This window comes from Myotis davidii, unplaced genomic scaffold (assembly GCF_000327345.1).
Source record: "Myotis davidii unplaced genomic scaffold, ASM32734v1 scaffold332, whole genome shotgun sequence".
Lineage (NCBI taxonomy): Eukaryota > Metazoa > Chordata > Mammalia > Chiroptera > Vespertilionidae > Myotis > Myotis davidii.
This window is the reverse complement of record NW_006285779.1, coordinates 7306213-7319900: the sequence shown is the minus strand read 5'-3', so window position 1 is coordinate 7319900 and position 13688 is coordinate 7306213. Positions and strand designations below refer to the sequence as shown.

The 13688-nt window shown below is 51.3% G+C and overlaps 1 protein-coding gene across 1 annotated transcript in view; it reads right to left on the bottom strand.

The window, feature by feature from the left end:
* The window catches only part of TLL2 (tolloid like 2), a gene marked incomplete at its 5' end in the record, with an annotated part of 98800 nt that overhangs the window by 10515 nt on the left and 74597 nt on the right, over positions 1 to 13688 (bottom strand). Inside the window, 7 exons of the mRNA XM_006756677.2 lie at positions 1840 to 1965; positions 2288 to 2468; positions 3087 to 3247; positions 3982 to 4107; positions 11540 to 11735; positions 12228 to 12373; positions 13421 to 13537. Of these exons, the coding sequence (XP_006756740.1) occupies positions 1840 to 1965; positions 2288 to 2468; positions 3087 to 3247; positions 3982 to 4107; positions 11540 to 11735; positions 12228 to 12373; positions 13421 to 13537 (1053 nt within the window). The remainder of the gene's footprint in view (positions 1 to 1839; positions 1966 to 2287; positions 2469 to 3086; positions 3248 to 3981; positions 4108 to 11539; positions 11736 to 12227; positions 12374 to 13420; positions 13538 to 13688) is intronic.

Here is a 13688-nt window from a genome sequence, read left to right as displayed (position 1 = left end):
TCGTCACATGGTCATTGGGCAGCGTGGGAGCTGGAGCCAGCCTGAATCAAGTGTCACCTGGCTTAGGGATTTCCCGCTTTATTTGGCTTAGCCGCCTTCCTGGTGGTGGCTCAGGAGCCAAGTAATCTTTCTTATTATTACTATTCACATCATGGTTATCACTAGGAATATGGTAGAGTTCATGGTTAAGACCACAGGCCCCGGGGTCAGATGGACCCTGACTCAAGTCCCGGTTCTGCCACCTTTAACCGGGGACTTTGGGCACGTACCTAAATCTTGGTGTCCTTGCCTGTGAAAGGGGCGCCAACCTCACTCAGAGGAAGATTATGTGAAGTAAGTGAGACGCCTGTAAAAGGCTTAGCAAGTGCTAACAAAGATCTCCACCACTCTGCCTTCGTATCTATACTCCTTTCCCTTTTTCAGAGCAGTTTCATTTGGAGGCTACCGCTGTTGCCCTGGTTACCTGCTCAATGAGTAGCATTTTGACCAATAGCTAGTGTGTGTCTCCCTCTGTGGTGGGTGCTGTGCTAAGCACCCTGAATGCACCCTCTCATTTTCTCCTTCCCACTTTCCAAATGAGAAAAATAGAAGCTTAGAGCAGGTAAGTGACCTGCTGGTAATGGCTGCAGTCAGGACTGGAACTGGGCTTGCCCTTGCTGTCACTGACCAGGAAGTAGAGGGAGCTGAGGAGGTGGGCCCCGTCCCCCTGTGGTTCCACTGAGGGAGCAGTTAAGAGCGGGGGGGCGGGGGGGTGAAATGGCTGCAGGAGGTCCCTGCTGCTCACCCTGCCGCACCCTAGGGGAACCCACAGGAAAGCAGCCACGGCTCAGCTGGCAGGACCTCCGTGGACTTTTATCCCCCGTGGCCTCCCCCACACCACACGAGGCACGCATTGTTCTGGCCGAGGCCCACCTCACAGGGGGTTGACAACAAGTTCCAGAATGACAGCTCCTTCCAAGTTCTTCCAACCCGCCTCCCAACCCAACCCATGACTGCCCTTGTCTGTGTCCCAGGGCTGGGCTTGGAGGGCGGCTGCATCCTGCTTCTAAGGACATCTTAGCTCATCCTGTGACAGTCTAGGAAGGGCTTGTGCAGACGGTGAGCCCGGCCAAACCTCACCCTGAGATGTTTATCCCTCGCCCTTGATGTCCTGTGCAGGGCCCTGCGGCTGGGGCCAAGGCCTGGAGGCCTGTGTGTTTATCCGGGATGTTCACACTCCCCGTGCAGGGCAGGGTGGGAACACAGGAAGGCCTTTCCCCAAATGACCGGACAGTCAAACCCATCTGGTCCTGAGAACTCCCAGGAGGGAATGAACAGGGAGCAAAGTTGTCCCAGTTCTGTTTTACTATTAGACCTGCATATGGTTAATAATATTATGACACAGATGGTAATGTTTCAAGTGCTTAATATGGGCCAGACTGTCTGAAATACTTTCTAGGCATTCTCTCATTTAGCCCTCAGAAAAACTTTAAGAAGGGGGTAGGTTTAGCCCCCTTTTAAACAGAAGAGGAAACGGAGGCTCAGAGAGTTAAGTAACTTCTCCAAGGTCACACAGCTGGCAAGTAGCAGAGCCAGGATTTAAACCTGGGTAGTCTGAGCCCGGAGCCTGGGGGGTTAACCACTTGGCAATAATAACTCCAGGAGAGCACGTGTGGGGCACCACATGCCTCCTGAAGGGGTGAGCTGCCCTGAGAACATGAGTCCTCAGCAGGAGGGCAGAGGGCAGGAGGGGGGAGGCAGATGCTCAGCCTCAGTGGGGTTCACTCTGACACCCAGCACCCTCCCGGCAGCCTGGAGCAGGTTGCCTGTGCACCCCTCCAGCCCGAGGTCCAGCCTCACCCTCTTTACAGTCGTGTCCGTTCTCGTGGAGCCGGTAGCCGTTCCTGCACCTGCACAGGTAGCTCCCGAACGTGTTGATGCACTCGTGCTGGCACCAGCCGTTGTCCTTGGCGCACTCATCCTTGTCTGGGGAGGTCAATGGGCTCTCCTTAGGGCAGCGGTTCTCAACCTTCCTAATGCCACGACCCTTTAATACAGTTCCTCATGTTGTGGTGACCCCAATTTCATTGTTACAGATTGAACATCATTAAAGCCTAGTGATTAATCACCAAAACAATATGTAATTATATGTGTGTTTTCCGATGGTCTTAGGCGACCTCTGTGAAAGGGTCGTTCGACCCCCAAAGGGGTCGCGATCCACAGGTTGAGAAGCGCTGCTCTAGATCATGGTGATCCCACAAAGCCAGGTGGCCCTCAGCACCGCGGCCTCACCTCCAAACCCCCGCACCTGAGAAGAAGTGGGCCCGGAAGCCACGTTTGGAGACCGTGTTGTCCGACTTGAACTCCACGCGCATGTTGTTGCTCTGCGAGGTGATGACCTCGGGGGTCTCGGAGCCGCAGAACCTGCCGTGCAGCCTGGCGTCGGGGGACAGGCCGCTGCGCACCTCCACGAAGTCGTACTTACAGACCTGCTAGGAAGTGACGTGGGGAGCTGCCTGGTGCTCCCATGTCCCCGCCCCTGACCCCTGCTCTGCAAGATCCCCTTCCTGAGAGCTGCACCCTGCCAGGTGGCCAGACAGGCTCAGCCAGGTCCAGCAGGAGGGTCCTCTCAACTCCCACTAGGGCCCCTCCAGCCCGAGGGACAGACCTGGGCACGCCTGACTACACTCTGGCTGTAGGGCTCTGCCTGGACCTCGGCTGACTTGGTCACCCCATGACCATTGCCCAAGGGAGGGAACAGGCTGTTTATACCATCCTGGTCCCCAGCTGCACCTCACCCTCTCCATTCCCCTCAGCCAGACACTCACCTGAGATTCCTTTCCCAGGGGGCACGCCTGTCCAGACCACCTCCCCTCACCCCCATCCAAGACCACCTCCTCCACTCTCGTCCTGATGCTCCTGGGACTTGTCAGTGACAAGAAGGCCCAAGCACCCTGTCCGCAGAGGATCTGCAGCTGAAACTGCTGCCCAAGCCGTCCCCTGTGCTGCGCTGCTAAGATGCCCAGGAAGCTGCCTCCCTGCCGGCTGAGCCCCTCATGAGTCACAGCCCAACACGATCCCCCATCAATTAGAGCGCAGAAACGTACGTCATTGCCTTCCAGTTCAAACACTTCAAACTGAAGGGAGATCTGGTACTGAGCCGGGGCCACCACCTGCCAGACACAGTTTTTGTTGGTAGGGTAGTCCTTGGGCCACCCAGGGCTGGTGATGGTTCCATTCAGCTTGGTGATGAAGCCGCCACAGGCCACTGCACGGGGGAAACAGAAGCACGGTTGGTTTGGCGTTAGTTCCGAGTGACGGCGAGTTCCCTGAAGCAGCACTAGGCCCTGCTGTTCTTCGATAATAATAATAATAAAAGAAAGGTTAGACAATCTGAACCGATGAATGCAGCGTCCTTTCTTCTAGTCCGTTTCTACGGAGGCTTTGGAGGGATAAAGTTGAGGACAAGTCTTTACCGCTTTTAAAAATAAGGGCCATGCATTTGTGCTGACCTGTCGCCCAGTGGCGTAGTTGGGGAGCTCGCATGACTTGGACCAAAGGAGAGTTAGCAATGTCTGCACCAGGCTACGCACTGCGCCTGTTTTACGTAAACAAGCAGCCACGCAGGTGGGCAAGGAAGACAGGGCACCAGCCAGGCGGGAATGGAGCAAATGGAATGCGCTCCTAGCTGAGCCACACCCAAGTGCTCATGGTAATAAAAGGCTCTTATCTTCGACCTTAGTAATCATGTGAATTTTACGCAGTCACAGGAGAAAATAAGCGAAGGCTCCAGTTACAGTGCCTCGGATGGAGTCCATGTCATTTGGGCAGTCCTCTCACACTCACGACTGGATCGAGTTGTTTCTCCCTCTGAGGAGGTGCGTCATCCGCCACAGCTGTCCCTGGTACTGCATGGTCAGCCAGCGCCCACCTCTGCTCTGCATCCCCCGAAGACTTGTCCCCCACCCCCTCTCACTCCAGCGTGGCAGGTCCAACACCCACCTTCACATGCCTTCTTATCGGCGGCCAGCTCGTAGCCAGGGTCACACGCACACTTGTAGCTGCCCAGAGTGTTGACGCAGCGCTGCTCACACCCGCCACGATCTGGCCAGGAACACTCGTCCACCTCTGTTGGGGAAAAGGTGACTCCGGTTAAAAGATGACAAAGCTGCCTGGTCTGTTGCCCATCACAGCCCACGTCCTGGGTCCCCAACAAGTGTCCTCCAAGCACAAGAATGGCTCCTGGGGGACACAAGAGTAACTTGTTAGGCAGCAGCAGGGCTCCGCTGGGGAGAGAGAGGCCTGGATACTTCCATTCGTTGGAGGGTGCAGTCAGCTGTCTTCATTTATGATTTCTGAAAAACCCTCAAAGGTTCCATGCCAAAGGCTGAACCCATTTCAATGCCACCAACTCCCCCCAGTCCCAAATATGGAACCTCTCAGGGACATTAAGTAAAGGGTGAGGAGAAGGGACGCGTTTCTAGATGAAGATGTATAACTATTCTCCAGGGATAGAACAAGAACCTGCAAGTTAGCATTTTTATAAATGATCTGAAGAGGTGGGCCCAGGGAGATCTTCAAGGTTACAGAAAACGCCGGGCTCTTAGGTTACCCTTTGCTCAGGAGAATTTGCAGAAAGAGGCCATAGCGAGACTGAGTCAGCAGGGGAGTCACATGGGATTCAGCATCGACAGTGTCTAGGGATGTGTATGGGGCAATTAAGTAACACAAATAGGACACCAGGAGTGCTGTCCAAAGTAGAACCAGGGATTCATCAGAGAATTTCCTAGACACATCAGCCCAAGGAACCACTGAAGACCAGAAAATCCCAGGTTTTGGGCCTCTCCAAGAAGAGTATCAGAAATAAAAGGAAAGATCATTATTTTCTGTCACCAAGTTGTGGTATCTCTATCCCTGAAAGAGAGCATACAGGCTGTGGCCTGAGCCAAGGGCCTAGTGAAGGGAAATCTGAACACTGCGACATCTTAATAATAATAGTAATAAACTCCAATCTAGGAAGAGGAAAAGGTTGGGGCAGGGAGGAAAGTAATGGTGGTTTATAACACCATGGGAGGTAGGACTAGAGCAAGCACAGAGTTGTCCACAAAAGGACCGTATTGCACGTAAGTAAAAGAAATCAGGACATCTTTGAGTTCCTTGGTAGAGACCTGAAAAGGTCCTGGGTCCTAGCAAGGATTCTTTTAATAACATTTCTGATGGATGGCTTTTTCCGACCTGGCTTGAAAATGCCCAGAAATAAGGCTCCCACTGCGTTTCAAAGTATTTCTTGTCCTTTGCAATTTGAATTGTCAAAATTCAAACTTCCAACCCACCGGTCCTCTAGAAAATGCAAACCCTCCACCATAATGTCTCCCTCCACTCTGCTCTCTTCCAGATCAAATAAACCCATTTCCTTCCAGCCTTCCTTGTCTAGGATGCACAGAATACTCGTCAATCAGGTTGTCCTTCACTGGGTAAAAGACAGTTTGCAGATGTCCCATCACTTTACATACTGGATAGTAATATAGCTAACTCTAAAGTGATGTGTTCTTAGGCTCAACAAAGCCTTAAATAAGTCGGTCAGTTGGAGAGATATGCTCTAGGCAGGGGATTAAAGTTGTCCATGGCCTCAAGTAAAAGTAAATATTAAGTGTGCTAAAAGAGTAACAGTCCTGCAATTCCTTATCGCTTTACAATATGCAAAGCACTATCTTTGACTTTTGCTAGAACTTATCGAACAGCGGTTCTCAACCTGTGGGTCACGACCCCTTTGGCGGTCGAATGACCCTTTCACAGGGGTCGCCTAAGATCATCCTGCATATCAGATATTTACATTACGATTCATAACAGTAGCAACATTACAGTTATGAAGTAGCAACGAAAATAATTTTATGGTTGGGTCACAACATGAGGAACTGTATTTAAAGGGTCAGAAGGTTGAGAACCACTGTTATAGAAGGAGGAGTATTGGCGATAAGGGAAATAGAGTCCAGGCCTTAGAGTGAGCCAGACAGACTGAGGTGGAATCTTCCCCCAACAAACTGTGTGATTCAACCCCTCTGAGCCTTCTTCCTGCTTTATAACGAGGGAAATAATAATAATACCACCTGACTTTAGGGTTGTGGCGATTGAAAATGACATGTGTGGCGTATCCAGCACATAGACACAGGGTCAGTACACGGCAGCTATCACTATAGACCGCAGCGGGTTCCTCTGAAATTCCTGTGGGTGCAGAGTCACAGTGATGGAGGAGTGAAAAGAATAAAGTCACCTGGCCATACCTGAATCAGGTGAGAGTAGGCCTGAGGAGGGGAGTGAGACAAGGCAGGAACAGAAAGAAGGAAAATGGGCCAGGGATGGGCCCATGAAGACTAGATGAGCAGCACCACAGAGTCAAGAAACTGGCTGGTGGGCCTGGGGAAAGGGCGGAAAGGAACTGTGGAAACGCCCATCCAAATAGACTAAGATGAACAGAGGACCAAGGGGGCGGGGGCGCGTGTGAAGGAGGAGGCTGATGCCAGAAGATGCTCTGATTGTGGACAGGGCACATGCATGTCATAGGCAAGAAAGGGAGGATCACAGATGACTAAGCCTCCTGGTGCCATCTTAGCCACATGGAGGGAGGCGGGCTGGTGGGATGGATTTGGGCCTAAATCGAGGGGAACGTAGTCCCTCCAGACACTAGAGGAACGGGCTGACTGATCCAGGAAGGTGGGTGACAGGTGTACATTTACACCTGAGCTCTCGCCAGCAAATGCAGTGGGATGTTGGGCCATTTCCAATCCTTCCCCAGTGTGGGTGGATGTATGGAAGTGTGTGAGGGACCCTGCTCTCAGTGGGAGCCTGGCTGTCCTCTGTATCGCCTCCACGCTACGGTGCAGTCACGTCTGCTCCAAGCCCAAGGGTTTGTGCTTGCTCTGGGCTGTAGTGGCCAAGGCCAAGTCTGCCAGAACATTTTGGAGGAGTGTGGGGGTGGGAGAAGAAGATGAACCAGGAATCCGTTTTGCGTAGTGGGAGCTCTGGCTTCTTTGCCTTCTCTAAGTGGTATTAGTGAAAGAAGGAAACATTTTGAGGTTAGATAATGAGATGACTCAGGTAGGATCCCAAAAATTGTTTCAAAGAGGGTTAAGGAAAGAGAAGTACCTTGAAAGATGCCAGTCCCCCTCATCAACCACATATAGTGGTCCATCGGCAATGGGACAGAGGAGTGTGGGGACTGAGGTGGGAATCCTCATATACTTTTGTGGGAAGTGTGTGACCACAGTGGCACTGCCAACCCTCGAATGCTCCTGCCTTCTCCTGAAGTAACCAGAAACGTGAGGTGCTCTGCCAGCTGCCCAGCCAGCAGGCTCTGAGAGGGATGCCATCTGGCACCCGGAGAGGGGCGCCGAGGCCAGCTGGCACCCTGGTCAGTGTCATACGCCAGCTGGGCCCTGAGCAGAGCCTCTTGCCAACTGGCACCAAGGCCAGAGCTTCTTAGACTTGGTCCAATTCTTCTGCACAGCCTTGTAGTTACCCTTCTAGCTCCTTTCACCAGAGAAGTCCTGACACACGCACTGGGCACCGGGGATTTGCAGGACATCCCACTTATGGTCTCTTGGGAAACGGCTGGGCAAAGAAGCTGGGTGTGCCCAGTCTCTAGACCTGCGCTGACTACATGGCAGATACCAGCCCGGTGTGGCTATCAAACGCGTGAAATGCAGCTGGTCAAAACTGGGATGTGCTGTGAGTGTAAAGCACACTGGATTTACAACTTAGTATGAAAAACAAACAGTAAAGCATCTCATTAACATTGTATATATAGATTAAATATTAAATGATAGTATATATTAAAATGATAGTATATTTATATTGGGTAAAATATATTAAAATTAATTTCACCTGTTTCTGTTTCTGCTTTGGTAAGTGGCTAGCAAGTTTAAAATTACACGTGGCCTGCATTTGTGATTGGCCTTTTGTATCTGTTGACAGCAGAGCTCTAGACTGTGATCTCCATCTCATTCATCCTCATGGGAACCCCAAAAGGTAGGTAGCAGGTTTCCCAATCCACAGATGAGTCTGAGCCTCACCCTTCATTCATTGCCCAGTAAGTATTTATTGAGGCCACTGTGGGCCAGGCACTGGGAATAGGGTGGAGAACAGAGCAGGTATGGTCCTATCTCAGAAGGGAAATCTGGCTGCCTGAGAGTGGATGGCTAGTTAGACACGAGGGCAGGACTAGAAACTGAACTTCAGATGCTGAACCCGGGGCCCTTCTCCCTATATTCCCATGGTAACAGAGTGTCAGCATCAAATCATAAACATGAATGAAAAAGTCAAGCTCCTTTACTTGCCTGTGGCTTTTGGTCTCTGTTGTGGGAAGAGAGAGTGCTGCGGAATCCTGCAGGTCCAGGGTCTAGTTCTAGTTCTGCCTCCTGAGAACTCGATTCCTCAGCTTGAACATGGGAGTAATGATAATGCCTACCAAGGGCTGTTCTGAAGATAAAGTGAAATAACTAACATTTCTCGCACACTCAATAGATGTCTTTTCTTTACCCTTTAATAGGTTCCAGTGAGGTTTCCACCAGCCCTGGTTCAGGGTCAAGGTCATTCTCCTTGATATTAAAAAGATGTCAAGCTGGGCCCATGCACTAAGTTGGTGTAGTTGGGCCTCAATGAACACCTTCATGGGCATCTAAAAAGATGTTTGCCAATTGAAATGCCCTTGAAGTAGCTGGGTTACCTGCCCCCCACCCCCAGGCTGAGTCTGACGGTCTCCTGGCCTCCTCCCAGGTTCACACTTCTTTGGCAATACCATTGCCCATTTCACCATGTTAAGCTCTTAAGAACAAAGACTGTGTCCCTTTGTGTCCCCAACCCCTAGCACGGCGCCTGACACATTGTTTGATGACTGCTGGATGAATTGAGTGGGGAGGAGGGAGAAGATGGGATCTTCTAACCAGCCAACGGAGCTGGTTATCATGGTTACTTGAAGCAGGCCAAGGTTCTCAACTCAGTCCTTACACACTTGCTTTGCATCACAGAGAGAAACGCTTCTGTCTGTTGCCCTGACTGGCATCTCCAGTGGGGCTGCCACACAAAATGCAGGAGGTCAGTTAAATTTGAATCTTGACATACTGCAACTGAAAGGTCATCCTTCACCTGACACTCAGATTCTACTGGAAATCCTGCTTTGTTTGTTTTCTCCAAATCTGGCAACCCTACTCTCCAGCTTCAGCCGGTCCTCTCAAAAATGTGCATCGTTGACTAGCAGCAGAGCCCGGAATGGGAGTGGGGGCAGTGCCCAGGTATCTCCCTGGAAAGAATCCCAGTACCCAATGCATAGACCTGGGGATGGGAGTCGGGGGAGAAGAATGACAGGAGAATTAAAATAAATAGAATCAGAACAAAACCTCATGGTCATTCGTGACATGTGGCAAACAAAGTAAGGCCCCCCCAAACTGTCCATGACCAGTTCCTAACACCTGTGACTCCATTACTTTCCATGGCAAAAAGGACCTTGCAGGAATGGTTATATTAAAGATCTGGAAATAGAAAGTTGTCTTGGATTATCTGGGGGGATCCATGTAACTACAAGGAGGAGAGTCAGGGTCAGAAAAAGATGCACCGGCGGAAGCAGAGGTCTGGGATGAGAAGTTCTGCATGAGAAAGGCCGACCGCCATTGCTGGCTCAAAGGTGGAAGGGGCCGCGAGCCAAGGAGACAGGGGCCTCCTCGAGAAGCTGGGAAAGGCAAGAAAATCTGACTTTCAGAGCGGTGAGATAATAAATGTGTGTTGCTTTAAGCCACCCAGTTTGTGATCATTTATTACAGCAGCAACAGGAAACTGATCCATGCCAAAAGCAAGAAGAAATTGTCACTTTTTCCAGAGAGAAGGATAACCATCTCAAACTCCTTCCTAAGCAAAAACAATGAATGGGACTAAACATTATACCCAGGGTATTCGCTTACGCGATGCCATTTTCTCCTGACAACAACTCTGCCATAACCTGGTCGTGCCGTCTTTACAAATGGAGGGATTGGGGCTCAGAGAGGTTGTATAACTTGCTCAAGGCCACCCAGCCTGTGTGGCTGCTGCTAAGTCACGTGCAGGCTGGGCAGGGGGGCAGGGCGGGGCCGGGACAGTGAGTTTCCAACACCTCAACTAATACTGTCATGGCTTTCTTCCTGTTACAACCACTAGCATCTGAAATACACTTACTGTGGCCTGGCTTTTTCGCTTGGGAAAGAATTAAGTTTTGTCTCCAGTGATTGAAAGCATTATGATCACTGTGATTCTGTTTCTGCTTGGGTTCTGCTCTCCCCAGATACCTCGAGACAGAAGAAAACGCTCCCAGTGCTGGGTGGCACTTTCAGCTCACAAAGTGCCTCACAGCCATCGCTGCGTTGGGCTCCACGACTGGTTTGGTAAAATAGGCAGGTTCCTCGCCCCGTTTTAGGGAGAGGAAAACCGAGGCTTCAGTAGGGACAGATGGGTGACTGGTCAGAGTCACATGGCTGAAAGTGGGTTTTCCTGACACCCACCTGCTTATGCAGAACCTGGGAGAAGAAGCTCCGAAGGGGCCGCTGGGGAGACTGGGAGTAAGGGAGGACCAGGGTTTCTGGGTTGGCACAGTGAGGAGTCCTGGGAGAGGGGAGAAGAGAGGACAAGCAGCCTTCTCCTGTGTGAGTGACACCACTAAACAGAGGACCTCTGCTGCGGGTGATTTCTCCATTCAGTGCTACCGGCGCCCAATCACAACGTACTGGGGAACGCCCAAAATGCCCTCATAGGATGTGGTCTGAGCGGCTTCCAGGCCCTGAGAGCAGAGAGGGAAGACCTACCCTTTCAAGGGAGTCCTGGGAAGCCCACTGCGCCGGGCCAGGAATGCAGGCCTTCCCATACCATTCTGGGTCTGGTTTCATCAAGACCCTGCAGAGCAGTCGGTCCCTAAGGCAACATGGAGGTTTGTTCCCAGAGCACCAACCCCCCTCACTCTCCATCCTTCCCCAACCCACTTGTAGGCTGGGGCTGATGCTTCCGGAGCGGAAGCCCTGGGTGGCCTCTCTGGCCCACTCACCGTGTTTGGGTTCTTGATCTGCCATTTGACTATCTGAGTGACCCTGAGCAGCCCCTCTCAACACTGATCAAACGTAATCCAAACCCAACCCAAAGGATTATTTTGGAAATTAAATAAATTGTGTAAATCAGTACCTTACACAGTTCCTGGCACACAGTAGGTGCTCAATTAATGCTAGCAACTACACAGATATGTATTGTTATCTGTGCTCAGTTTCACTAAGGTTCACTGAGTTGACCTTGTAAACTTACTAAATCGAATTTCCAAACATAGCAGCAGGACTTTCTGCCACAGAGACCACGGCTGAGCCTGTTCCAGAGTTAGTCATGAACTCTGTTGGGGACCCTAGCACAGCCCTAACATGGGTCACTGGCTCCTCCCTGTAGGGAGCCTAGTTTACAAGGTGCTAGGGTTCTGTATGGGTTTTGTGATTCTTAAGCGGGGGGAGAGGGTGAACACCTCTTTCTGTGACTAAAAACGGGAATAACTGCTAATTCATACCCTTGAAAAAATTGGCTGCAAAGCCCGCTTTATTGATAGAGCCATCGGACACAAACTTCATCCACATCTGGTTGGAACTTGATTTCACGTCCTCCGGCTTCTCATAGCCACAGAAGTGGCCAATCAGGGCGCTCCCCTCCGTGGGGCCATCGCGGATCTCCAGGTAGTCGTATGCACAGCTGTCATGCCTTTCGATCTAAGTGGAGAAACAGAGGCAAGATAGAAGACGGCCGATGGCTTGGCCTTAAGGTTTCTAATTTAAGAAAGCAACCTCAATATCACTCTGAAAAATCTACCCAAACAGCCAAAGGACCCAAGCGTGCCCCTGGCTTCTCCAAGCTGCCTCCTACTTGAGAAAACCAAGGGTGAATCAAGCTGCGAAGAGACGAAGAAATGGTAAACGGGGCAGGATAATTCTACAACACTTTTCGCGGTCCCATCCTAGACATCCACTTTGATGACTCCCCCACCCTCTCTAGAAGCCTTCAGAAAGGAGACAAATACGATTTCAAAGTCTGCAAAGCTTTTGATACCAGACGTCTGGGTACAACACACCATGGGCTTGAACTGGCCTCTTAGGTTCCCATTGTCAACCAGACCATGGAAACCCATCTTCACAGAGCAGAGCGTGTCTAGCAAACGTTGACATTTACGTCATCCTTGGAAAGACCATCTGAGCAGTACTTACCTCAAACACCTGGAAGGCAAGCCCCACGTGAAATCCCTCTGAAACCGTAATCCTCCAAATACATTCCTTGGAAGGTCTGTAGTCATCCGGGTAGTTAGGAGATTGAATCTGACCAGCGTCCTTGTTAATGTCTCCCCCACACGTAGCTTTAGGAAGAGAACCAGACAACCAGCTTTAGAAAGAGAAAGAGGGCCCCTGGTTGGATCTTACGGAGGAAGTTGGCCCTGATCACCACTAGGTGACTCCACTTGTCAACATTTTCATTTCCATCCAACCGAGACTGCGCCTCCCGAAAGGCATAATTTTGTTTGCAACTCAGAATTCTTTCCAAAGACAGAAAATAACCACGTAGAGCAGTGGGTGTCCACCTCAGCTGTGTATCAAAATCACTGGGAGAGTGTTCAAGCCACAGGCGCCGGGGCCACGAGTTCTGAAGGAAATGGGTCTGGGGAGCTCAGAGCTGCAGTGATATTCGAGTTCCCCAGGTGACTCTAATGCGGAGGGTAGAGGAGCGCTGGGCCAGAGGGACAGGTGAGTGTGCGCACACATGCGCACAGGTGTCCACACACATTCTTTCTTTCATAAACACAAAACACTGGCCTCTCTAAAATTACCACTTAAACCCAAAGGGGGCCTTAATAACTACCTAGTGGGCGCCTTTCGTGAAGGAGGTAATATGTGGAACAAATAGAAGCAGAATTGGCCTGGTGGCAGCTGCCTAGAGCCCGGGCCTTTGGTTCCCTCAACTCAAACACCATGGTGGCCTCACAGGCCCTTCCAAGAAATGTGTTTGCAAATGCCCTGGCATTGCCCAAAGCCTCTTCTCACCAATGAAACAGAGAGGCTCCGACAGGTTCGATGCTTTTCTCGGGCTCTCACAACTATTCAGAGCTGCTCCTTCCATGTCCACAGGGTCCCATACCACCCACCCCTCAGCCCGACACCATCGACGGGACTGGAATGAGGGTGCAGCAGGGTGGTGACAGGTAGATGATGTCTGTCCTGAAGTGAGCACATATGGCCCCCTGCTTCCGGAATGTGGAGGAAGGGGACAGTGGATTCCTCAACCTGGCCCTAGCTGTGGCTTCCCCACCGTCAAGGTTCTGGCAGCTGCCATGCATGCCTGGGACAGTGGGCTGCATGGGAAGGACAGCGGCCTATTGGGAGCTGCCCAGGTGGCATTGTGAACAAACCTTCATACACCGCGAAGAAACCCTTGCCCAGGATGTTGCTGCTGCTCCGGAACTCCACCCAGAGCCGGCTGTCCGTGGATACGAGGGGCTCTGGGGCTTTATCGCCACAAAACCTGCCTGGGAAGCGGAAAAGAACGGTGAGGTTGCGGGTGGACAGTAAGAAGGGGCTCGCTGCAGACAGAGAAGCAGTGTTCCCAGTGGGAGTCAAGGTGATCAATAACCCCGAGGGAGCAACTCATCCCGTAGCACACATGGGATTAACATGTGG